This window comes from Rhincodon typus, chromosome 10 (genome assembly GCF_021869965.1).
Source record: "Rhincodon typus isolate 14 chromosome 10, sRhiTyp1.1, whole genome shotgun sequence".
Classification (NCBI taxonomy): domain Eukaryota; kingdom Metazoa; phylum Chordata; class Chondrichthyes; order Orectolobiformes; family Rhincodontidae; genus Rhincodon; species Rhincodon typus.
Window position 1 is genome coordinate 39,447,377 of NC_063341.1, and position 27,637 is coordinate 39,475,013.

The 27,637-nt window shown below is 37.5% G+C and overlaps 1 protein-coding gene across 1 annotated transcript in view; it reads left to right on the plus strand.

The window, feature by feature from the left end:
- Positions 1 to 27,637, plus strand: part of patj (PATJ crumbs cell polarity complex component) — a 164,387-nt gene that overhangs the window by 101,061 nt on the left and 35,689 nt on the right. Inside the window, exons 22-26 of the mRNA XM_048602089.1 lie at positions 6,243 to 6,554; positions 7,804 to 7,915; positions 14,717 to 14,912; positions 17,564 to 17,683; positions 25,501 to 25,572. Coding sequence (XP_048458046.1) covers positions 6,243 to 6,554; positions 7,804 to 7,915; positions 14,717 to 14,912; positions 17,564 to 17,683; positions 25,501 to 25,572 — 812 coding nt within the window. The remainder of the gene's footprint in view (positions 1 to 6,242; positions 6,555 to 7,803; positions 7,916 to 14,716; positions 14,913 to 17,563; positions 17,684 to 25,500; positions 25,573 to 27,637) is intronic.

Here is a 27,637-nt window from a genome sequence, read left to right on the forward strand (position 1 = left end):
ATGCCTAGATTCTAGAAAACAACTGCAAAAGTAACACTTGTATTCAAAAATGACAGAAGCCAGAAAGCAGGAAACCATTGGCCAAATTAGCCTAAAATCTGTCATGGATTCCAGTATTTTGCCAATCATTAAGGAAGTAGTGGCAGGCTATTTGGAATTTTATAATAAAAGCAACCAGAGTCAACACGGTATTATGAAAGGAAAATCATGTTTGACAAATTTATTTGGTTCTTTGAGAATGTGCGAAATAGGAGCGATAAATCTTTGAAAACGTTTGAATGTTTCAAAAAGGTATTTAATAAGGTGCCACATAAAAGGCACAAGATTAGAGCTCATAGTGTTTGGTGTTGGGGTGATACATTAGCATGGATAGAGGATTAGCTAATGAACAGGAAACTTTGGGCTCAGTTTTCCCAGGCCCTGAATATTGAGGACAATAATGAGTCAGTTGGGAAAATATGGAGAGAGCGAAAAATGAGATTTAAGTGTTTTAGAGCTAAATTCAAATTTGGCTAGTGACAGTGAAGGAGCTATTTGCATGTATTAACGTATCGTTATTATCTCATCTGACCTCATTTATATTCAGTGGGAGAGAAATTAGAGGGCAATCTGACCTGAAACTCTAAGCGGACACTGGCAACTGCAGGTCACCAGGCCTCCAAATTGGCCTGCATTCTTCTTCACCTCCAGGCTTTGTCCATTGGCAGCAACTGCCTGAGCCTTCAATTCATGGAGCTTACAGTCTGGAAATCACCACGTCGTCAGGGCACATTTCGGACTCACTTATAACACAGTGCAGCAGTTCAAGACAGCACTTTGGAGCTCAACAATATCTTTCATTGTAATGCTGCTGTCAGACTACATTACAGATAGGGATAGGCATCCGCCTCAGGCAACAGAACAGGGTGCATGTCACGGCACTTGTTTTCCTTGCATTCACTCATTCTACACTTACTTGAACACTCACTGCATCTTTGCCTTGCCTTGCAATGCAGGCAGATAAACAAGCAGCTCGTCATGTTTGGTAGTAATGAACAGTAAAGAGGGCCTTTGATCAGTTGGGGAGGCTGGTCTGTCATCAGTCAGGAAAGATGGTGAGGCATTCTAAGTGAGTGAGTAGGAGGCACAGAGAGCAGATTAGTACTTTGGAGGGGCATTGGGGTCATCGAACCACAGTGAGAAAATGCTGTGTCACCATGGAGACATGGTGGTGCATCCTTCATGATGTGAACAGTGTAAAATTATTTGAGAAAACTTGCCGGGGATCACAGAATGAAGCCTTCTATGAAACATCATGAAATTTACACTGTGCTGATTTTTGGTAAATTTCAGCCCAGGTGGTTTGGATGGATTTTTTTCATATTGGGAAACTAACGAGTTGAATGCCATGGAGATCAAAGCTCGGGCATCACTATTTACATTATATTAATGACTTTAGGAAGGGACAGGGTGTATTGTAGCCAAATATTTGATGATACAAAGATACCTGGGTAACCAAGCTAGGAAGAGAATGGAAAAACTCTAAAGGATAGTGATAGATTAAATGAGAGGGCAAAAAATTTAGCAGATGGAGTATAATGTGGGAATATGTGAGAATGTTACTTCAGTGACAAGAATAGAAAAGCTGAGTATTATGTAAATGAAAAAAATGTACAATTTTGCTGTGCAATGGGATTTGGTTGTCTTTGTACATTAAATGCAAAATGTTAATATACAATTACGTAAAGTCATTCAGAAAATAATGGAAAGTGTCATCAATAGTGCTGTCAAGCAGTACCTGCTCAGTGACACCTCATAGAATCTCTACAGTATGGAAACAGGCTATTCGACCCAACAAATCCACACAGACTGTCTGAAGAGCATCCCACCTAGACTCACTCCCGTACACTATCCCTGCAGTTTCCATGGCTAATCCACCTAACCTACCCATTTTTGGACTGTGGGAGGAAACTGGAGCACCCAGAGGAAGCTCTCGCAGACACGGGGAGGATGTACAAACTCCACACATACAGCCACCTGAGGCTAGAATTGAACCCGGGTCCCTAATGCTGTGAGGCAGCAGTGCTAACCATTGAGCCACCATGCCACCTTGTTTTTCCGCCATGAGTTCCGTTTGGTTTCTGCCATGGCTCAGCTATAGACCTCATCACAATCTTGGTTCAAATATGGACAAAAGAACTGAAATCCTGAGGTGAGGCAAGAGTGACAGTCCTTGACATAAAGGCTGTATTTGACCAAGTGTGGTATCAAGGAGCCCAAGCAAAACTGGAATCAATGGATATCAGGGGGCAAACTCTCCACTGATTGGGACTCATACCTGACACATAGGAAGATGGTTGTGGTTGTTGAAGGTCAGTCATCTCAGCTCCAGGACATCTCTGCAGGAGTTCCTCAGAGTAGTGTGCTTGGCCCAACCATCTTCAGTTGCTTCATCAGTGACCTTTCATCCATCATAGAGTCAGAAGTGGGGATGTTCGCCGATGAACAATGTTCGGCACCATTCACGACTCCTCAGATACTGTAGCAGTCAGTGTTCAAACGTAACAAGATCTGGACAATATCCAGGCTTGAGCTGACCAGTGACAAGAAACAATTGTGCCACACAAATGTCAGTCAATGAACATCACCAATAAAAAACAATTTAACCACTGCGCCTTAAATTCAATGGTGTTGCCATCACTGAATCCCCCATTATTAACATTCTGGAGGACACCATTGACCAGAAGCTCGACTGGACTCACCACATAAACACACTAGCTACAAGAGTCAGAGGATAGGAATACTGTGGTGAGTAACTCACCTCTGGATTCCCCAAAGCCTGTCCATCATCTACAAGACACAAGTCAGGAGTGTGGAGAAATACCCCTCACTTGCCTGGATGGGTGCAGCTCCAAAAACACTTAAGAAGCTTGACACCATGCAGGACAAAGCAGGCTGCTTGATTCGCACTACATTCACAAGCTATCACTCCCTCCACCACCAATGCTCAGGAGCAGCAGTGTGTACTATCTACAAGATGCACTGCAGAAATTCACTGAAGATCCTCAGACAGTACTTTCCAAACCCATGACCACATCCATCTAGAAGGACAAAAGCAGTGGATACATTGGAACGCCACCACATGCAAGTTCCCCTCCAAGCCACTTACAATCCTGATTTGGAAATATATCGCTATTCCTTCACTGCTGGGTCACAATCCTGTAATTTTCTCTCTAATGGCATTGTGGGTCAACCCACAGCAGATGGACTGCAGCGGTTCAAGAAGGCAGCTCACCACCACCTTCTCAAGGGCAACTAGGGATTAGCCAAAAATGCTGGCCAGCCAGTAACGCCCACATCTCACAAATGAATAAAGAAATGGAATGCACCGAGATAGAATATAAATGTAGGTGGATCTTGCTTCAGTTGTGCAGGACCTTAGTAGATTGTACATGAGTACTGGCGTATGGTTTGGTCTCCTCATTTGAGGAAGGATATTACTACATTGGAGGCAGTTCACAGAGTGTTGACCAGGTTAATTTCCTAAGATGAAGAGGTTGGGCTTGTACTTATTGGAATTTAGAAAAAAAAATGAGCAGCAATCTTGTAGAAATATGTAGGGCTCTGGCAGTGCAAGAATGTTTCACCTGGTGGAGGAACCTGGAGCTATGGCACATATTTTCAAAGCAAAAGGTCTCCAGCTTAAACTGGGATGAACTGGAATTTATTTTTTCTTTGGAAGTCTCTATCCCATACAGCAGTGGATACTGGTTTTTGAATATGTTTAATGTGTTATGGTCAAGGTTGGAGGAGTGCTCTGTCACTCTGGTCCCACTACTCCACAGGTCACAGCATAAAATAAAAATATTCTTTTCTATTTGCCAAGATGCTCCGTTAAATACCTTAGTGTGGAGCTGGAGGAACATAGCAGGCCAGGCAGCATCAGAAGAGCAGGATCTCGATGCTGTCTGGCCTGCTGTGTTCCTCCAGCTCAACACTGTTATCTCAGACTCCAGCATCAGCAGTTCTTACTATCTCCAGTTAAGTACATTTTCTGTTTATGGTTTCACCGAGCAAGATCTGTCAACCAGGTTTCTTAATAAACAGAATTATTGGTTTATTGCCAAAACAAAACTTATTCAAGAAAGGTGCAATGATTGGTGACTGCATAGAGATATTAACGTAGAATTAGAAATGCTTATCCATCTCAATATCTCCAAAACATGCGGTCTCTTCAGAAAAAGAAATAGATTTCTTTGCAGAGGTTGCCTTTTTGAAAAAAAAAGGCCCATATTTACCAATGGAGTGCTCTTGAAAGAGAAAGGATAAGAATAGGATGCTCATGGTCTGTTGAAATGATGTTCTGGCACTTGCGATCAAGTCACTAATCATGCATGGTTGTCTTTTGAAGACGCAACTTGCTCAGGAGGTAGAATCTTGAGTCTTGAATGTTTCATCGATCACTCTTTAAAAGGAACTAATAAATTTCACTCGAGGATTTTCTTTTCAGAAATGAAAGGGATCACCTGGGCAGCTTGTTCTTAGCAAACTTTGCCCTTGATTTTCTGGCTTTCCTTCAACCTGAATCGGCTAAACGTACATCTTTTCACACTAGTCCCTGTTCAGAACAGCCCAATGGTGTTATACAGCAAAACAGGCAGATATCACAATTTGTGTGATTTTTGGAAGCTTTATTTAAAAAGATTTCCAATGTCAACAGTGAACTGTCAATAACCTATTTAGAGGAACCTATGCCAAGTATTTTTACAAAGCTTGAAATAAATCCATTTTGCACAATCCTTCAAAACTTAAGTCCTCCAGGCATTATTAAATGATAAAGTGTCTTTGCAAATAAGACGAAGTTAACCAGATTTTTAAATTACGGGGGAGTTAAGAGCAGGCAGAAAAATGGAGTTACATCCATCAGATCAATCATGATTTTATTAAAAATAAAGCAGAGCCGGATCTTGGAACCACATAGCCTATTGCTGCTCCTATTTCTTATGTAAAGATTTATGCATGTAATTAAGATGATTTAGGAAAATAAGAAAAGTCTATATGATTATTACTTAATAATTAAATAAATCAAGGCAATCAAAAGGAAATTAAATAGTTATTTGAAAAAGAGCGGTGTGCAGACTTAATGCAGGAGAATGGCACCAATGAGCTGCTCATTTGAGGAACTGGAGCAGACACGATGTGCTGAATGGCCTTCTTTTGCATTGCAACAACTTTGTGATTCCCTAATTCGATGAGAAAAAGGCAAGAAAATACAGAAAATTCTGGCAAGAGAAAAAAACTCCACAAAAAATCTGAGATGTAAATAAAGAATACTATTACGCATGAAGGGAACAACAGACCACCCCCTTGCATTAGATCCCTGTCAGAACTGTTTCGTTGAATAGCCTACATTCAGAATGTCAGTATGATTCCTTCCCTGCCAGACTACGGCCAGAAAGCCAGGTGGTGAGGCCTGGAATTTGAGTCAATCTTTACACAATTGTATAAGCTTTGTTTATAGAGATGCATATTAGAGTCATTCGTCTTCTAATCTAGCTACTATGGTTTCAGCCCGTTCCTATTTATAGAAGCACAAGTGAATCCCCAGTGAATCCCTATTGCCTCCGTGAAATTTAACACCATTATTATACAATTAATAACGGCACTCTACTGTAAAAAAAAAACTCATAGCTTTAATGATGGAAATCACAGTTCAAGTAATCTCAGTCAAGAATTATAAATGTATGCCAAGGTATCAATGTAACATATTGCTTCTTGACAGCTTATTCAGAGTTAACCCAACACACTCTGTTTTAAAGCTTCTGTTTATGTGTAATATTCAGTTTTATTTCTTTCCTGTTAATGAAAGTTTGTAATATTCACCTGTTGCTTGAATAATATTTTGAGTTGTGTGCTTTGATGAAATAGAAATTGGTCACACTAACAACAGATTTTCTCAGAATTCTCATTCTTTATTAAGATTCATGTGCATTTCTTAACTGCACTGAGCACTTCTAATATTTGGAAATTAAAAGAGAGAAAAATGGCACAGCATATAAAATCAATTTCAGAACTGCACTTAGAATTCTAATAAATCATTTTTCCTCCTTATCAATCTTTATTTTGTTTGATATAATTTTGACATTCAAAAATATTTTGATGAGCTCATTGAGAAATTTTCTGTTCTAATGCTTGAATTAAATGTGTTGTTACATTTCATGTAGGCTGCAGCTAGCAGTATTATTTTTCTTTGCTGCCAATAGGAATTCGAAGATACTTCATTTTCTGAAGAAGAACTAGTTGATGAACCTGGGGTGCCTTTACAGTTGTTGAATTTAAATCACAGCAATGCTGCCAGTGAAGCTGAAAGGTTTGCAAGAGGTCAGTGGAATCCAAGCAGTGAACAGCAAGAAATGTTGGTGGATGAAGAGAATGAGCTGCATCAAGCGATGTATGAAAATGTTAATGAGCAGTATTTAAATAGTCGACTAGAATATTCTGAGCTGACAGACCCAACAAATGTAAAAACAGAGGATGATCAACTACATTTTTTGCAACAACACAATGCAAGAGAGGTAAGAATAATTTTAATGATACATAACATAATCCTGTGTTGTCATAACTATGAACTGATCTTGTAAATAAAAATGCTTTTTTAGTAAGTTATTTCATCTCAACCTATAAACATGCAGTGTGGTAATTAGGAGATGGACAACATGATCCTGGAAATTTGCTCCGTTTTAAGAAGAGCACGCTGCTTGCTTTTTTAATCAGAGGAGTAGAAAAGTTAACGTTTTGTGTCGGGACCCTTTGTTTCTGAAGAAGGGTCCCGTTCTGAAATGTCAACTTTCCTGCTCTGATGCTGCCTGGCCTGTTGTGTTCTTCCAGCTCTACACTCTGTTATCTTTGACTCGAACATCGGCAGTTCTTACTATCTCTTGCTATTTTAATCTATTTCTTTCCTATGTTGCTACTTCCTCTGTACCTTAGTTAGTTTTTTACCTTATTATTTCATTTTAAAAGTACTTTGCACTTGCATTAGAGCAGTATAGAATGGCAGCCTAAGGACATATGAAGATGCTGGATGAATCCAGACCATGACCAGCTACTACAACCATGGTGGACATATGATACAATGATAATGGATAAGCTGTTGATCAATATGACAATCAATTATCAGCCAAAAGACCTATTTGTATTATGAGAAAAGCCTCTTGCAATCACAAGTTCTCGGAATCAGAAGTTTAAAATCCTCTTTTCCCCTGGAGCATGCTGCAGTGAGCGCACGTATCCTGCTGAAGTAAATTTAAATGAACTAATAATGCCAAGAGATGATGTCAAACTTATTTTGTTTATGCAAAATCTTGAAAGTTGAGGAATAAAATAATTTTGTTTTCACAATTAATGTTCATCTCATGGGTGGGAATTTCTTCCATAGCCACCAATCATTTTCTTCTAATGCAGTACAAATGTTGGTTTTCCTTTGAATTGATATGTTTGTAAATTGTTCTTGTGGGTGCAAAAAAAAGTCTTTTTCAAAAACACTCAAGTTGTGCCCAACCGAATGACTACTTGAATATGATTTAGCAGTTTTTATAGTTAATGTTTAAACATGCTTCATTATTTCAAGGAAATAAGTAAAAGATGTGACAAAATCTCCTACATTGTCAGCAAAGACTAAAGTGGGCATCACAAATGTCATTGCCATCATATTCGTCATTTTTAAATTGCTCAAAGTTCTGTTGATGCTAGAAGTAAATTCAAGGTAATTTGCTGGTGAAATGTGTTGATGGTTTTTTTTTCCTTTTTCATGGTGATGGGAAGTTCAATGAAGGCTCCTTGTCTTCATCTACATATGCAGAAGGCAATGACCAAGGGGTGATGTCCAAATATTATGAAAGAACTGTCACCATCGTGAGAAATGGCCTTGACCTAGGTTTGTCCTGTTTTAAGTAACCTTTGTAATTATGTAAGATTGTTGCTACAATTTAGTTCAATCAATGAATGCAGCTATAATATAAAAATGCCTAAATGTTTTCAACAACAATGCTGTATTAATAACTTAAAGAACTGAGTAGCATTTCAGGCACAACAATTGGCTTCCAAACTCTTAATATATTCAACTTGTTATTTATAAAATAGGCACAATGCATACCAATTTAACATTATTATAAGCAAAACAATAAATCATGATAAATGAGTAGGCTAGAAAAGCACAAGCTTGATTTCATCTGACTCAGCTTTTTTTAATGTATAAATTTGAATTTTCCCCCATCAACTATTGTTTGTTACTTTTGTTCCTTAACTGATAGGTCATGACCTATTTTTCAGAATCACAGATTTGTTATGGTATAGAAAGATGCCACTCAGCCTGTTGTCCCTTCCCTGGCTCTCCAAATGAGCAATTCACCTGGCACCACTTTCCCTACCTTCTGCCCATAACCCCACACATTCTTCTTTTTCAGATAATAATCCAGTTGTCTCTTGAACGTCTCAGTTGAGCCAGCCTTCTTCATATTCTTGCGCAGTTTATTCCAGATCTTAACCACTGACCCCATGACTACATTGCTCCTCACTTCTCAATTGCTTCTTTTTCCAGGTACATTTAAATATATATCCTCCTGATCTGGATCATTCCACTCATGAGAAGAGTTCTTCCCAATTTACTTGGTCCAGACCCCTCATTGTAATACCCTCCATCAAGTCACTTCTCAACTTTCAGTTCTATAAGGTGAACAGCCTGAGCTGTTGTATTAGGTAATGGTATTGAAAAGATTGAATTACACTCCACCCAATCTGATGTCATAAATACTTCATTTGGAAAGGCAGAACAACTTACTTCTGTTACTTTCGAGGACTTATTATTTTCCATTAGTCTTAGTAAAGATGTCTTATCTTACTGTTGTAATTTGTATGTGATTAGTATCATGTAATTAACTTTGTCTTATTTAGTATGAGATTTTTCTCATTTGACTACCTTGTCGTTTTCCTCTACCACTTTAAACACACAGTAGGCCCAGTAGACCCAATTAGAAAAAAAAAGAATGGTGGCAGCAATCTAGCCAAACACATGTTGGCAGTGGTTGGCATTGAAAACTTGACTCCATTAATTAAATTCTTCATTCCTGAAATTATTCTTGTGAAACTGTTCTGCAGTCTGTCTGAAGTCTTCACATCTTTCCTTAAGTTTGGAGACCAGAACTGAGTGAAGCAGTCTGGCCTTATACACGTTTAACATAAACAACCTGATTTTGTACTCTGTGCCTCTATTAATAAAGCCTAGGACACTTTATTATCTGTCAATAACTTATGCACATATGCACCTAGGTCTTTCTGCTTCTGCATCCCCTTTAGAATTGCATCTGTTTATGTTGTCTCTCCATAATCTTCCGATTAAAATAATCAGTTCTCATTTCTCTGCAGTGAAGTTCATCTGCCATCTGCCCACCTATTACATCAACCTGTTGCAGTCCTTTTGCAGATCTATACTATCCTCCTCTCTTCACAATGATTTCAAATTTTGTATTGTCCACATATTTTGAAATTGTCTTCTGTAAAGCAAGCCCTGTGTATTGTAGCGAATAAGGGTCTGAACACAGACTCCAGGGAACTTCAACCCAAATTATCTTCCACTCCAAAAAGCATTAACCATGTTTTTGAAAGTAAACCAGTTTCCTTTTAGTTTTCCTATCTGCAGGATTCTTGATGTCCTATCGGGAACTAGTATTGATTGCAGAAATCTTGACATAATGGAGTTACCAATATTGGATATGCATAAGCTATTCTTTTGTGTACAGTGTTACTAGTGATCTCTGTTTTCCCATGTTTGGTAATTTACCTTGTTTGATATCTCATCATGTGGGACCCCTGAGAACCAAGGGAATAGTTCTGAAATGGTTAATGTAACAGATTGTATTTGCCTCCAAACAATCTGATGATGTGTCACAGTCTTGTCTAGGGATCAGTCTTGCATGAGGTCTTGATGGAGACAGACTTATCATCTCTGGCTTCTAATGATCTTTGCAATTAGACCTGTAACTAGGAGTTATTGCTATAATTGCAAAAGCATTACATTACTTTGTATAACACAAATGCTTCTTCTCATTGAGACTCTACAGTGGATTATCCTCTGCTACTGTTAATCCGATAGCCCCACCAGGAACTGCCTAACTTGCTTAAGTTTTCTTTAATAAGAGTAAAAAACAGATTTTAAGGAGTCTTTACTGCATTGGTAGTGTCCACACCTCTGGGCCAGAAGGTCCAGGTTCAAATCCCACCTCCAGCCATGGTATGTCTGAACAGATTGATCAAAACGGCTAAAAAGCAGAATTTGCAATACCACCGCCTGAACTAATATGTAAATTTGAATTTGTAAGTATTCTATGTAAGTTTAATTTTGCCTGTGCTTATGTTGTTTGATTTATTTTGAAACAGTAGAAAGGAGAACATACGGCATCACTCTACCCAAACCACAAGCTGTAATGGTTGGTACTGCAGCATCAACAGCAATAATAATAAGCTCTTTTGTTTCTTGTTTGGACCTCTGTATAAGATTAAGGATGTGCATGCATGAAAGTCACATTATCTCAGGACATCATGAGGACCTGTAGTTATGCCCCTCAGATACGTGAATATATAACTGAATCTTTGACAAAGCTGATGCACTCTCGAACACAAATTCCTCAGACCATTTGCTGAAGTAACAATCACTGTTTTATCTAACATAACTTTTGAAACTTTCAAAAAGGTCTCATCAACATTTCTGGGGAAGTAACCTCTTGTGGATCAAAATGGATTTAGCAGCAACTTTTCACATAACTTAGCCTGAACGGCTTTCAAGGCCAAATAGTGAAAAACCAAGAAATCTGACATAAGGTATATAACACGTGGTGTCAGTCTGTCTTGCTACTGTGACCACATTTCCACTTACTTGCCTACCACCCAACTTCCTGCCCTTCCCTCTGTCAGCTGACATTATAATTTATTGCAAATTCTATTTCTAAATTTCAAAGCTCTTGTCATAATCCTGCTTCTCACATAGCCTTCCCCTTGTCTATTAACTCTCTTTTTCACCCCTGTAGTTTCTTCCTGGCCCCTAAAGTTTCTATTCGTTTGACTATAACCTTTTTATGAAACTCCCTTCCTTTGAATCCTGAGTTTAAATATGCACCATGTTAATGCAACTTGTCATATTCACTGAATATTAGAAGATAATTAGCATGTCATTCACAGCTATGCAAGCTTTCACATAGTGACGTTTCCACAGCATTTGCTTGTTACTAAATTGTAAGCATGGGCAATCAAATATGCTGTGTTGCATCAGCTAGCCAGTCTTCCAAAACATGTGAAGAGAAAGAGCTTATATTTATAACTGCCTTTAGAAATTTTTTGTAATTGTCAAACTTTCTCACCTACAAATAGAATTAGTTTGGCAAAGAAGATAACTGAGTGTCATTTTAAATTCATAGCATATCGGCCTATCGATGATTTCACAGAACTGAGAGAAAGATTGAAAGCAAGTCCGGGGTGCAAAGGGGTTCATGTCTATCACCATCACATCTCATAAGTGTGCTGCTTTATTTCTCTACTTGAATGCTATCTCTTAGCATAATTATAAAGCAGATAAGTCATAACATCGTAGACTACTGAGTAATGACCATTTTAGTCAGTATATTCTCAGGTTAAGGAGGGTGCAAACTTCAGCTATGAAGTTGAAGAGGATGAAGAATGATTAGGAATACGTAGGAATGTAGAGGTTAAAATCAGATTGGTCACTATCATATTGAATGGTGGAACAGGCTCGAAGGGCCAAGTGGTTCACTCTCTTGTTCTGTTTTTGTATGTTGGTGTACAATTTGACTTGTGCGGACCCCAGTTGGGAAGTAAAGTATGTGGTCTCGGAGCAAGGAGTCCTGTTGCCTTGGAGCACTCATGGTGTTGTGGCCTAAGAAAACTCTAAGGGAATGTTTGGAGCATTTGGGTTGGGGGAGCAGTAAAATATGGTATGTCTGTTTGAGTAAAGGATGCTGAGCAGAGAGAGCAGATGCATTGCCTCTGGAAGTTATTATGTATAATTTTACTGCTAATCTGCTATCCGGGGAGGAGACACAGGAGACGTCTGGGACAGAATGGATGTGTATGTCTGTCTGAAATATGATGTATGTGAAACAACAGTTATATAAGATGAAAGATGGTCCCTGGTAGCTAGTTTGGAAAAGGGACAGGTGATCAAGAACAGCAGTTTTACAGGGTGAGCTGAAATTGGCTGGGAAGAGAGAAAAAGACTAAGAATGCTCAGACAGATTTGAATTATTTCATGAGGTGTGAGCACTGCTGGCAAGGACAGCATTTGTTGTTCATTCCTAATTGCTCTTGAGAAGGTGTTGATGAGTTGCCTTCTTGAGCCACTGCTGTCCATCTGGTAGAGCACAATGCTGTCAGGAAGAGAGGTGCTGGCAATGTGACAAAAGATCAGCTGCAAGAATCCATATTCAGTACAAAGTAGAGGGCAAATGTAAATCTCCTAAGAGAGAAGGAAGTTATTTTGTGTATGTGTTTGAATGGCACAGTGGTTGAATCAATGCATTTTGTGCTTTTTAAGCTGCAGAATGAGAAATGATTGTGTGCCAATAGCTCTTCAGATATTTTATAAAAAATGTTCTGTGTGTGAATAGAAAATTTAGAGAGTGTGAAATAAATTTCACATTGAATTAAAAAGATTATTACCATACCTGGAGTTTTAACTAGTTAACTTGCCTTGTGCTCTATAAATACATTAGAGTTCCTAAAACCCAATTGTCACTAGCTACTGACTAATGTCCTAACAAGAAGACATTATCAGGTTTTGAATTGTGAAATATTATTCTATTTGAAATGCCCTATTACACTCCTTTTTTCAGGGAAAGTATCCTCATTTTTATTATTCAGAATATGACATTCCCTCTCAATTCTTCAAAGATGACTGTATGTCTGAATTATTACTGAACCTCTCCGTATATGCACTCAATACCCATGACATTTCAAAATCTAAAGGTCAGGATAAGAGTGATAATTGTTAATTTGATGCAATTTTGTTTTTGAGTAGCTTCTCATTCATTCTCCAGAATTCTCCTCAATATTATTTGATGTCTTTGTATTGAAGCCACTAGCCGTTGAAAGGTTAAGTATCTACCAATAGTAATTATTGTTATAAGTGAATGTTTCAAAAATAGAGAATGGGGGACACAGGGTGCTTTCAGGGGACTCGGGGCTAAGTGTTACTTTTCTTTCATGCTTTAATGGCATTTCATTCACTTAACTGCTTAAAAATAAAGTGTATAGAAAGTTGTAACCTACTGTAATGAATTCAATAATGCACAATGATCACTGTAGTAAAAACATAATTACTCAATGTTTAATAGATCCTTTAAGAACTTTATAATACTTCAAAAGATCCTTTTGTTCCATCATAGGGTGCTAACATTTAGTGCTGATATGATTAAACGGTTAATTATAATTTTTAATTTTGAAAAAGAAACGTTCTCAATAGGGAATTTCATTGGCCAATGGATGTGAAAGAAAAACTAAAATGCAATCGAATACCTGTGATTTTAAAAAGTCAACTGCTTATCAGTTAGTGCTGTTATTTTTTTTTACCAACAACCAAGTTCAGCAAGTGGAGAAATTGTCTTATGTCGTCTTAGAATAATTTTCCATTCTTAATTATTTCAGTTCTGCCAGTCACTCACGTGCTTGAAATGGGAAACTGACACTGTTAAAATAACACTGATAAGAAAATCTAAGCTTCTGCCTCTTAAAATTGCATCAATTTTCAACAAAATAAAAGCTGTTTTCAAAACTTGTTCAAACAATTTTTTGCCTCTTTTTTTCCGTTAGCAATCTCCTCTTTGGAAAAGAACAATTGTTAGTCTCATGCTAAATGAATACTGAAAGGTTGTGTATGCCTTTCAATGGTTGAGGCAGAAGATGCTGCTAGACCTGCTGAGCTTTTCCAGCAACTGCTGTTTTTGTTTGTGTTTGAGAAGATAAGTTTTGGTTCGTTTCCTCTCCAGCTATTGAGTCTCTCAATTGATGGCTTTGGATCTCATTTGTGGGTGTTTGGTAAGATGCACTTAACTGTCATGTCTCTGCAGGCACTAATCCGTTTGGAAAAATAAATTTCAGGCTACTTGTTTAATCAGCAGTGGTTTGAGGAGAAGGGCACAAATTGTGACTAGCAGCATCCACCAGAGTGTTGTAGACCTGGGAGGATCCTTCCTGCACCTTCTGGGTAGAATGTACCACATTGGTTGGAGCATAAAATCCCAGTCCCGGTATCTGTAAAACTGTATTTAACATCGTTTCTTCTCCTACTACTGTTGAAACTTGGAAACTGTATTTTCCTTTCCAGGATTATTTAAGTTCTGGCCATCACAACTTGTTTGAAATGGGAAATTAATAAAATAATATTCATTAAAAAATCTAAGCTAAGCTCCTGTCGCTTTGTTTGTTTTTATTTGCTCGTGCAGAATTATCTTTTTACTGCCATGTGGAAGTCCTTCTATTCAACCGCTTATACATTATCTTGTACATCTGACATAATTCGAAAATTGGTAGTTTGGAGCCACAGGGCTTCTGCTTTTTTTTTCCAGTGTGTATTTGCACTTATAACATAATTAGTATAGAATATGGTTATCTGCCATTGCATTACTCAGTTAATTTGCAATTAAGTATCCTTCTGTTGAATTGTATTACCTAGGATTGACTGTGAAAAGTGATCCCAGAGGACCTGGGGCAGTTATCCAGCACATTGATGGAGAAGGAGCTGCTGGAAAAGATGGAGAGCTTCAGGAAGGAGATTATATTGTTGCAGTGAACAAGGAATCCATAAGTGGCCTAAATTCTGCTCAGATGCATTTTGTCTTTGCCAATTCAGCCTTAACTGAAGAAATCACGTGAGTATTTCTTGTACTTTAGTTGTAGTTGTTTCTCAAAACCTTTAATTTACTGTTTTCAATATAGTACTATATCTTCAGTTAGTCACCCACAAGGTAATGTCACTGGACTTTATACCAACGCAGAGGCTCAGTCTGCGCTGAAGATTGTACCTGGGCAGTTCATGGAATTTAGTTTCAATTTTTAAAAGTTCTTCAATATAAAGCTTGCGTCAGTAAAGCAATCATCAATTTTTGTTTTAAAAAAAATCTGGTTCACTTATGTCCTTTAGGGGAGAGCCTCAGCAATCCTTTTCCAGACCAGACCAGTCCAGCCCACATGTGATTCCAAAAGCCTCATTGATGTCACTGACTTTTAACTGCCCGATATGCCTGAGAGTACCACTCAGTTCAAGGGCAATTTGAGACAGGCAGCAAATGCTGTCCTTGCTAGTGACACCCACATCCGATTAAAGAGGTAAATTACTGATACAAACTTGGATAATTAGGCTAACTTTGAGAGTTTTTTGATTGTAATTGAAGACATTTTATTTTTGTAAATAATCAAATTATGAAGAAATACTTCTAAGACAATTCATATACCTTCTGTTTTGTGACACAATCCAAAGTGCACAGCACGCTGCTTTAATTTATGGGATTAAAAAGTATTGATTAAAATATTGCAACTAGATTTCAGCATATGCACTTTTATTTGTCAGCAAAGCCATTATCCTTGAATTAAGTTTGAGTCATTATTGATGTTTATGAAAGTTTGTGGACTGTTGAGACATTCACTTTTTAAGGAAATTGTATTACTAGAGTTAGAAGATAGCTTATAAGTAATGATGAAATCTTTCCCCATATTGTGAATTAATCTTGATTTTTTTCCTCTCCCTGATAAATGAAAATTCACCTGTACGCTTACAGTTCTGGTCATGGTGGTTAATACCAGAATCCTCAAGATAAAAGTAAATGATTATTTCATGAGAAACATTAACTAGAATTATGAAGAATCTAATAGTTGAGTGAAGCTGCTACTCAAAGCCATTAAAAATAATTTGAGATCTGACCAATGCTTCAGACAACAACTTTTTTTTTTTGGCCAGTGCCATTTACATTGAAATTGTCCCAGATTATCTTCTTGTAAAGCAATCATTTACAAGTGGATGTTAAGCCAAAGTTAGATGTTACCTTTGCATTCTGGAACAGTGAGCAATTTTATCACGAGAGAAAGGCCTGTACTTTACATGGTCCATTCAGATTTGAGGGTGAATGGGTAAACTGACTGACTGTGCATCATGGAAATAAGATCAGCGTGGAAGCAGACCCCTCTGACAAGCATCCCACCGAGACCTATCCCTGCATTTCCCATGGCTAGCCTGCACATCTCTGGTCCCTATGGGGAAATTTAGCATGGCCAATCTATCTAATCTGCGCATGTATGAAGTGTGGAAGGAAACCGGAGCACCAGTAGGAAACCCACACAGATATGGGGAAAATGTGCAAACTCCGCACAGACAGTCACCTGAGGCTGGAATTGAACCCAGGTCCTTTGCATTGTGAGGCAGCAGTGCGAACCACTGAGCCACCATACTGTCCAAATTCTACTATGGTAGGATTTGAACCCAGGTCCCCAGAACATGACCTGGATGAGTAATCTACTGCTAGTACCACTGGGCCATCATTTCTCCCTTCATATCCTTGAAATTTCTCTCCATTGGTTTTTCGGAAACAGAGGTAAGGGGTGTATTAGAGGATTCAGTCAGGGTGAGTGTGTGTGCTGGTTTTAATCAGGTTTACGGGCAGCCTTTAATTGAGCAGATCAGTGTACTGATATAATGGTGTACTTCGGGACAAAAGCTAACTAGTTGGGATTGTGAAAAGCAGTTCCAGATAATAACATTTAGTCAAGATACAAAAATTGTTGCATCTGGCCACTTTCCAAATGAGGTCTAGTCACTTCTTGACATAAGCCATAAGATAGCCAAACTGAAAGAATATTTTATCACTTTATCTTATCACTGTCACTTCACCCATTCACATAAAATGTTTTTGGTTACGAACAGGTGAAACAATACTTGCATTGGTGATGGGGTCATCCAGTAAACCTAAATAATTATGTAACTTAATGCAAATCCTTCAGTTTTTTGATCATTCCCTCTGTAAACTACTTTGTCCCATTTCCCAGCCTTCTCTTAAGGCTTTTTCTAAACCCATCTCTTTGACAAAATTGGCTCATAGCTCCTGCACTGATTCAGCATCACTTTTTTTGTCAGATTATCACACAGGTAAATACCCTGGATTAAAAATGCATACTGTTATAGATATTGATAAGCATGGTAATCTTTGTCTTTCTCCCTGGCCTTGGATAACATTTATTGGTCTTTAACACCCTCATTTCACAGTGCCTGTACGCGTTAAAAAAATTGTTGAGTTTGATAAATGTTAGTAGTCTTTACATGAGAAAAGTAAGTGTCCAGCCAGTCTAGTGATCAAACGTACATCAGCTTCTTGATCTGTAAGTATCATCTCAAAATTCACTGGGTTGTGTATTGGTGAAGAGAACTCCATAGATACCACTGTCTTATGCTCTCATATCTCAGTAATGTATAGACATTTTATCGATTGTTAAAAAGGACAACTTTCTCTCTTTTGGTGGATGGCAAATTTAGAATTACTTATGTGCCTGCAAAAGATATGGATCGTTACAAAAGAAGCTCTGCATTGAAACCAGCTAGAACCCCTAATGCTACAATATTGGCAACAGACTCCAGGCTGAAACCTACTGTCAGGTATTTAAATTAATTGTATTCTTGGTATTGAAGGATAGAAAATTTTTAATAATGCTTTTGGGTTGAAATTTTATTTCAAGATGCCTTGATTGGAATTCAGTGCTCAGTGCCTTGACCATTATTTTTCCCTTAATCAGTATCACAAAAAAGGCAGATTAACTGGTTATTATCACATTGTTTATGGTTCTCTGGCAACATCAGGGGAGTAGGAAAGTCTACCTTCCGGGTCTGAAGAAGGGTCCCAATCCGAATCTGTGACTTTCCTACTCCTCTGATGCTGCCTGACCTGCTATGTTCCTCTAACTCCACACTGTGTTGACCCTGACTCCAGCATCTGCAGTTCTTGCTATCTCTATTTATGGCAGTCTGATGCGCACATACTGTGCTGACTGCTAACTTTCCTACATTACATCAGTAACTACATGTTATTTCAAAAAGTGCTTCTAAAGTGCTTAAGAGACATCTGATGGTCATGAGAAGCACTGAATATATTTTTTCTTTTAAGTATATTCTTGGATCTGAAAAACAAGTAATTATTAATATATTGTAGATGAACATTTCATTTCAAAATACCGACAATTCAAGTAGAAATTACTTGTAGAGATTTTTTGAAACTTTATTTTAAAATGTGAAATATTTTGTTTCATTTTTTTAAGTTTTACTGATAATGCTTGTGAAGTTGTGTCATATATCTCAACTTAGTATTTAGAGGAAGACAGGTTTATGACTTAAATGCAAATATTTGTACATGGGGTTTAGGCATTAATAATGAATTGTTGTTTCTTAAGATCGGGTCCCTGGTAGTTATTCCCCCTTTCTGTGTACATCGTCATTTGCACTTTGCATGGTTGCAGTTCAGCTAGTACTATTAAGGAAGTATGATGATTTATATTTTTATGGAGTAGGCATTAGCAATGTACTGCGTAACTTTGTTAATGTTTTCTGAATAAGGTATAATATTGATTTTTACTGCAATTGTTCAATTTTTCAAAGCATATGCAGTGAAGTAATGTTTTGAAACATTTCGTGTATTATCACAATTGTTTGACATTTGAACAGTTATATTTGCACAAATTATAGAAACTGCACATTACCTATGGAGAAGTATTAAACATAGATCTTTACTGGGAATCATTTCTAATTTGCATATCAAAGTACATATGCAAAAAATGTTTTGTGACCAGCTTTGAATTAACACTGTAATGGAATAAATTGCAGCAGCTTAAGTGGCTATTATGCGTACTACTGATATATTGCCTTGAATTCTTGATAGCTATTATGCAAAAGCTTTTAACAATGGTGTATATTGATTAACAGTTGAAAGATCAGTATTTTATTTACAGCCTGTACAGCATATTACATTGCATTGTTGCATACATGTTTATCTTAATTATTATTTTGTTTATAATTTATTCTTTTCAAATCATTTGAGGTAATTTTCAAATTCACTAGCCACAGAAAAAAAAAATTATTGAGGTGGAATTCCCTAACACATTTTCAATATATGAGTGAATGATCTAATTAAGCTTTACTGTTGTTTGTCAACGTAGTTACAGTTATTTACAAAGTCACATTATCAAGCAATTAATCTGGATCAGAATTGTAACATTTATATTTTTTATTGGTGCATAATTTTCTTTTGTGTAATTGAGAAATATAATGGTAAACTGTTCATTCAAGTCTTCAGAAGTGAAGCAAACTTACCTTAAGAAAAATTGAAAGCTATGGTTTAAGTGTAGTGAACGTTGATGCATTCATGGAAATTCTCTGCAAATATTGACATAATGCCTTGCACCTCCCGAGTTAGCTTTCAAAAGGCAAAAGAACAAAAGAGGACTCTTTAGCTCCTCAATGTCCCTGCCATTCAGTTAGGTCATGGATGATCTATATTTTCAACTTTTTTTTTTACTGAGTTTTGCGCATGTGCTCTTAACAATCAAAATGTATATCAACGTCAAGTGCTTCTAAAGACTTCAGGCCTACAATTATGAATTGGTTGTATTGCTGGGCAATTCTTGATCATATAATCTTTCGAGAGTAACCCAAGAGCACTTGCCCTCTGAAGTATAATAGAGTTATGAACAATAACAGACAATACTGAAAATATACTGCAGAATTGGCAGCAACATAAAAGAGAGGAAACAGTGAGTTCATGTTCTAGCCGATTTTGGTGAACATAACCCCATAATCATAAAATTCACTTTAAATAGACTGACTAAACTCCATTGAATTTTTGTCAGTTTGTTTTTTTTTTGTTTCACAATCCACATGTACTTATTTCAGGCTTTCATTTGGAGCATGGGTTGCACCAGCAATGTTTGACAATGTCACACATTTTACACTGTTACAGTTGCCATATCTACCAAGCTGCTCCGCCCTTGAGGTTCAACTTGTGAGCAGTCAAATCACCTGCTATGAGCAGTTCTTTTTATTCCTATTTTATTCATAGAAATATGGAATTCATTGCCAAATTGAGTTCCTTTACAAAGATTCTGGCAAATATTTAGTGATTGATTAATCAAAACATTTGAAGCGTATTGTCAAAGAGGAGAGTCAGAAGCCGGAATGTTCTACGCATTGATAGGAACGACATAGTTAGGGAAAGGGCTAAGGTTTTGCAAAGTGAATATAGGAGGTTAGGTAGAAAGCTAAAAAAAAACCCTCAAAAGTAGTAACCCCTGGTTTAGTCCCATTGGAACTCCAACTTCTGATGAGGGAAGGAATAGAAGGATATGGCAGATCAATCGATGGCTGAAGAGAGGGTGCCATGTGCAGGATTCAGATTCTTGGATCATTGGGATCTCTTCTGGTGTAGAAAAGATGTGTTCAACAGTGATGGGTTTCACCTGAACTGGAAAGAGACCAATATCCTGGCTGGGAGATTTAATAGTTCTATTTCAGGAACCTATAAACCATGAGAGAGGAGGGATGAAAACAGTGAGAATAGAAAGACAAATGAGGATGGTTCTGAGTCAGAGAAAAGCAAGTTAATTAGAAAACAAAGACAAGAACAAGTCAGAGAACACGGTAACTCTGAAGAATTAACCTACATTTATTTTGATGTAAGGGATCTTACAAGTCAGGCTGATGAACTCAGAAACTTGGCTGATGGAAGGACAGGACTGGCAACTCAATGCTCTGGGTTTTAGATGCTATAGGAAGGACAGAGAGGGAGGCAAGAGAGGAGGGGGAAGCAGTGTTTTTGGTTAAGGAAAACATTACTACTCTAATTAGAGAGAATTTTTCTGAGAGATCGTCCAGAAAAAAAAATGTATGGGTTGAAATTAGAAATACATCGGTTCTGCTGTCACGCATCTTCCAGCAATGCGAATTGGCTATAATGTGACTGATGAATAGGGGAGCGCTATTTCTAAAACGCAAACTTGTATTGACTATAACACAATTCCATCAGTGCATGGAGGAGTATGCTTTGACATCACATGATTGTTTCATGGACTTTGTTCTGAGCATGCACAATATTAGTGCAGTAAGAGTCTCCGTACCGGCATCATGTGATCATTTTGCAGACTTTGTTGTGAAGCGCTTTCTGTGAGAGGTATAGTACTCTGTGGTTTTCGTTTTTTTTTGCAAATCCCATCAAAATGCAAGGACAAAGTGACAAGAATGTTAGCAAGAAGTGCCCTGGTGATAAAATTGTGGGTGGTGAATGTAAAGGAAAGGCTATAGCACTGGAAGAGAAGCGAGACATTATAAAACATTTTGAGCTTAATGAGAGAACATGTGATATTGCTCATGCAACAGGAATGAAGGAGTCTACCTTATGTACTATTAGAGACAATGCAGAAAACATTAACGCAAGCTGTATTGCAGGAACAAGTCTGAATGCTAGCAAATCTGTGACGTCACGGACAAAGAAACTTGAGGTGATGGAACGGCTTCTAAGTGTGTGGATAGAGGAGCAAACAAAGAAGCGATCTGAGGGCTACCCTTCTCACCATAAAAAGAAAGCCTTATCAATTTATGAAGATCTAACCAATAAAACTGAAAATCCTGCGAATGTGCCTGCCTTTAGTGCTAGTAACAGCTGGTTTGCTGGTTTTAGGAACCGCTATGATTTTCCTAATGTAAAGTCATGTGGCAAAGCTGCCAGCACAGACAAGGAGCATGCAATGGCATTGCCTCCCATGCTTAAAAAAATTATTTGACGAAGAAGGCTACAACTTAGATCAAATTTTCAATTTGGATGAGACAGGTTTATACTGGAAATGAATGCCATCAAGAACCTACATTTCTATGAATGAAGCACACGCTCCAGACGTTAAGGGGCAAAGGATCATATGACTGTGCTGCTGGGTGCCAATGCCAGTGGAGACTTCAAGCTTAAGCCTGTGGGTGGTGTACCACTCTCCTAACCCGCGAGCCTTGAAAGGTTACCTTAGGTCTAGTCTAGGTGCCTACTATAGATCAAGCAAAAGAGGTTGGATGATGGGGCAATTTTGCTTCTGATCTTATTATTGATGTTTTGGAAGATGATTTTAGCAAGTCTTGCTGGGAAAAAAAAAAATTGGATTTCCAGATTCTCCTCATTTTGGATAATGAATCAAGTCATCCTCCCACCATTGGTGAGCTTTCTGAAAACATCAAAGTGCTATTTCTCCCAAACACAGTCTCTCTCCTTCAGCCCATGAACCAGAGTATAATAGCAGCTTTTAAAATTCATTATTCATGGCACACATTTAAGAGGCTGATTGCAGCCAGTGAAGGGGATAAGGACAGTGTTCTTCGATTTTGGAAGAGCTTTAACATCAACAATGCAATTGACATTATCGTGGAGGCCTGGGGTGATGTCAGTAAGGACTGCTTGCATGCAATTTGGCAGAAGCTTCTCTCAGATTTTTTTCCAAGATTTATAAAGCTTTGATCCATCAGAGAGCTCCCAAGAACCAAAGAACCTTGTGTTGATCTTGCAAAGCAAGCTGGATTTGGAGAAGGGTAGAATGAGGATGTTGAAGAGCTGCTTCAGTCCCACTGTGAAGACATCTCTACTGTCAGAAAGGGATGATCACCTTGATGGGATTGTACTATGGACCCCCTAACAGTCAGAGGGAAATTGAGAAGCAAATATGTAGAGACATCTTAGATGTATGTAGGAATAATAGGATTATAATAGGAAGGGATTTTAATTTTCCAAACACTGACTGGAACTGCTTCAGCGTTGAAGGTTTGGATGGTGAGGAATTTGTTCAATGTGTTCAAGAAAGTTATTTAATCAATATGTAAAACTTGACCTTCTCTTGGGAACTAAGACAGAGTGAGTGACTGACGTGTTAGTCGGGGAACACTTTGGGACTAGTGATCATAATTCTGTTAGTTTTAAAATAGTTATGGAAAAGAATAAGCCTTCCATAAGTTAAAGTTCTTAATTTAAGGAAGGCAAATTTTAATGGTATGAGACAAGAATTTTCAAAAGTTGATTGGAGTAGACTGTTTGCTGGTAAAGGGACAACTGACAAGTGAGAGGCTTTAAAAAGTGTGATAATGAGAGTTCAGAGGCATTATGTTCTTGTTAGAATGAAAGGTAAGGCTGCTAAGATTAGAGAGCAATGGATGAAAAAAGATATTGAGGTTCTACTCAATAAGAAAGAATCATACATTAGATATAGACAACTGGGATCAAATGAATCTCCTAAAGACTATAAAGAATGTAGGAGTATTCTTAAGAAATAAACCAGGAAGGCAAAGAGGGGATATGAGATGGCCTTTGGCAGATAAGGAAAGGATAATCCAAAGAGCTTCTACAAGTACTATAACAGCAAAAGAGCAACTAAAGAGAGAGTAGAAACTGAAAGAACTGCGGATGCTGGAAAAGCTCAACAGGTCTGGCAGCATCTATGAAGAGAAAATCAGAGTTAACGTTTCAGGTCTAGTGATCCTCCCTCTGAGCAAGGGTCACCTGATGTGAAGTGTTAGCTCTGATTTCTCTTCTCGTTTTTTTTGAGAGAGTAGGATTCCTTAAAGATAACAGGGTCATCTTTGTGTGGAACATAAGGAGATGGGAGAGATATTAAATGAATATTTGTGTCAGTTTTTACTGTGGAGGAAGAAATGGAGGCTAGAGAACTTAGGGAAATAAATATTGATGTTTTCAAAACAGTTTACGTTACAGAAGAGGAAGTGCTACAGGTGGATAAATCTTGAAAACATAAAGGTGGATAAATCTCCGGGGCTTGATCAAGTATATCCCAGGACATTGTGGGGAATTAGGGAGGAAATTGCAGGGCCCCTGACAGAAATATTTGTATCATCTATAACCACAGGTGAGGTGCTGGAGAACTGGAGGGTGGCTAATTTGTGCCTTTGTTTGAGAAAGGTTGTAAGGAGAAGCGTGGGAACTATAGAGCTGAGAGTCTGACATCGGTGGTGGGCAAGTTGTTGGAAGTGACTCTGAAAGATGCATTTGGAGAGGCAAGGACTGATTAGGGATAGTCAACATGGTTCTGTGCAAGGGAAATTATGTCTGTCAAACTTCATTGAGCTTTTTGAGGAAGTAACCAAAAAGAGTGATGACAGCAGAGCAGTAGACTTTGTTTACTTGGACTTTAGAAACACCTTTGATAAAGTTCTGCATGGTGGACTAATTAGTAAAGTTAGATCACATAGGATTCAGGATAAGCTTGCCAACTGGATACAAAATTGGCTTGATGGTAGGAGAGAGGGGGTGATGGTGGAGGGTTGTTTTTCTGACTGGGGGCCTGTGACTAACTGTGTTCTACAGGGATCAGAACTGGGTCCACTTTTGTTTGTCATTTCTATAAATGAGTTGGATGAGAGTATAGGAGGAATGGTTAGTAAGTTTGCAAACGACACTAAAATTGGTGATATAGTGGACAGTGAAGAAGGTTATCTAAGATTACAAAGAGATCTTGATCAGTTGAGTCAATGGGCTGAAGAATGACAGATGGAGCTTAATTTGGATAAGTGCGAGGTATTGCATTTTGGTAAAACAAATATGGGGTTTCAGGTACATAATTCTTTGGTAGACAGGACAGTTAAGGAGTTTAGCATGCTTACCTTCATTATTCAGATATTTTGAGTATAGGAGTTGGGACATCATGTTGAGGTTGTACAAGATGTTGGTGAGGCCTCTTCTGGAATAGTGTGTGCAGTTCTGGTTGCCCTGTTATAGGAAGGATATTTTTAAACTGGAGAGGGTTCAAAAAAGATGTACCAGGATGTTGCCGGGAATGGAAGGTTTGAGTTATAAAAGTAGGCTGGATAGGCTGGGACTTGTTTTCACTGGAGTTAGGTGTTTGAGGGGGTGACTTTATTGAGTTTTATAAAATCATGAGGGGCATAGATAAGCTGAATAGCAAAGGTCTTTTCCTTAAGCTTGGGGAGTTCGAAAACAGGGGACATATTTTTAAAGTGAGATGAGACAGATTTAAAAAGAATATGTGGGGCAACTTTTTTTGTTACACAGAGTGGTTAGTGTGTGGAATGAACTGCCAGAGGAAATGGTGGGTGCAGGTGCAGTTAAAATTTTTAAAAGACATTTAGATAAATACATAAATAGGAAATATTTGGAGGGATATGGATCAAATGCAGGCAGGTGGGACTAGTTTGATTTGGGAACATAGTCCACATGGACTACTTGGACCGAAGGGTCTGTTTCCATGCTGTATGACTGAGTGTTTGATTTGATGAGTAACATTTCATGTATTAAATATTTTGGTTTTTATTTTAAAGTTAAATATCTATTAATGTGGCTTGTTACCGTTCTTTGAAGTTCTTTGTTGTAATTAAAGATGAATGTTGAAGTATCTTCCAACATGACTTTACTCTTTTTATTGGATCAGTGAATTACCTGAACGAGAAGAAGGTGAAGGGGAAGAAACCCCAGTAATGAGCCACTGGGAGGCACCACGACGGTAAGAGAACATCAGGATGTTTGACTTCTGTTCCCAATATAGTTCATCAGCTTATTTTTCATGTCAGTGTTTTTTACTGCTATACAACCACACCACCTCGATAGTAGATGATATGACAGAGTTGCACAAAATAGATAGAATGTAAGGTGTACGTTTGTTTTTTTGAACGTGACTTCAATTTTGAGCGATGCTCTGAAAACCATTAACTGACTAAATTTGAAAAGGTTACAATCTCAGGTGAAATTAAAACCCAATTTATTTAAGGGTAGTTAGTCTTAGAATTGTGGACAGTTATTCAAAGTTTATATTTTTAATATTAAATTACTGAGGAAATAATGGAACTTTAATAAAGAAAATACAGTTGGTGTTGGGTATATGTATTTTTTTTTACAAGGCATATCACAAATGTTGCATAAGTGTGTTGAGTACAAAGAGAATATGCCGCAAGAATGGGCAGTCAGTCATGGAACAGAAGGCAGTGTTCATTACGTGTGTCACTGGAAACTTGCAAATAATGGTATTTCCTTAATATCAATCATTAGGATCTTCGTAATTATTTTACTTATTTTTCAGTGGCTGAGTAGGCTGGTGTGAATTTTATACATTTAATATTTATTTTAAGTGACTTCTCAGCTGCAAAAAAAATTTAAAAATTGTAAACATATCTCTTTTTTTTCTCTCTTACGCTGTCTTGTTTCTTTCATGTCAGTTGCAATTTGCAGAGACAAAATAAAAAAAAAAGAAAGCCTGGTGTTGGCTATTGGTTTTGTGGTAACACTAAACTTTCTGGATGCCAGATTATTTATGTACAAATGACTGAATAAAATATTAAAAGAGACAGATGAATGATTTATCAACAGGTTGTAAAAATAGTTCGTAGAAATAAATAAATAAAAATAAATGGGAACGTTAAAATAAGATTTAATCCCAAATTAGCCTTTATATTTGTGAATGAAATTAATACTGTATGAAGAAGAAGCAGAAATGTGTTAATATCACAATCAAACAAAATATGCTCTAGAATCTTCAAAAAATACTTTGTATATTTTTTGGTTGGAATGGTGAGTGGCCAGTCAATATTATGTTTTGAGTGTTTATTTTTTCAGGATTGAAATATAATGTTGTTAACTTCATATAAAACAAAGCTTTAATTATTTATAATATTATTGATATGCTTAAAATCCAGGTACCTATCAAAGATTTTTTTTTATTTCATTGCATCTACTTCCATCTCATTGCATATTATTTGTTCTAATCAGAACTTTGCCAGTCTTCTGTAAGAAGTAGTCATACAATACTTTTGAATTCTCCTTTGAGATTAAGGGAAAGCTATCTTAGTCACTTCAAGACCTTCTCAAATATATGCACTATAGTCAAATACTGTCAGATTTTTGTTTAATTTGAGGAGAGAATTTTGTAATCTTGCAGGCTATGTAGGGCAAAGTTCACTTTAATTCATTTAAGTTTAGACCGAGGACAATTTTATAAAGCGTTGGAAGTTTTAAGTGATAATATCAATATTGCCCCAGTCTCCATGAACTGCAAAAGAGCAATGGTAGTTCCCATACAGCTTTTGAATGAGGGATCTCCAGTACATCTCTTGTATCTTCGTGAAATGTTTGATGTGTCATTGGTTAGATCAGTCTATTTCATTACATTAGCCAAGAATTGGTCCATTGTTAACACAAACATAATGTTTAGTATTTGAAAAATACTATAGCTGTTTGTCTTTGTAGCTTGCAGTTTCTAGAATCACATTCTGTGACATTAAGTGACTAACTTTCCTAAGAATGTCACTTTGCTTTTCCATAATTTTATTGGTGTAATTTTTTATTTAAGAACTGTGAAACCATTGATGCACAGAATACTGGATCCAGGAAGATTTTTCATTTTTAGAGAAGGAAATCACAGATTATGGGTGGAATTTTATAAGGGTCTGTGAAGTGTGCGCTTTGGTAAGGTACAAAAGAATCCGGCAAGAGGTGTGGCAAATGAGATCATCTGAGTCTGTCTTTTATGCTTTTCACTAGTGGTGTGGCGAGATTCTTGCCAGGCAGCAAGTTAC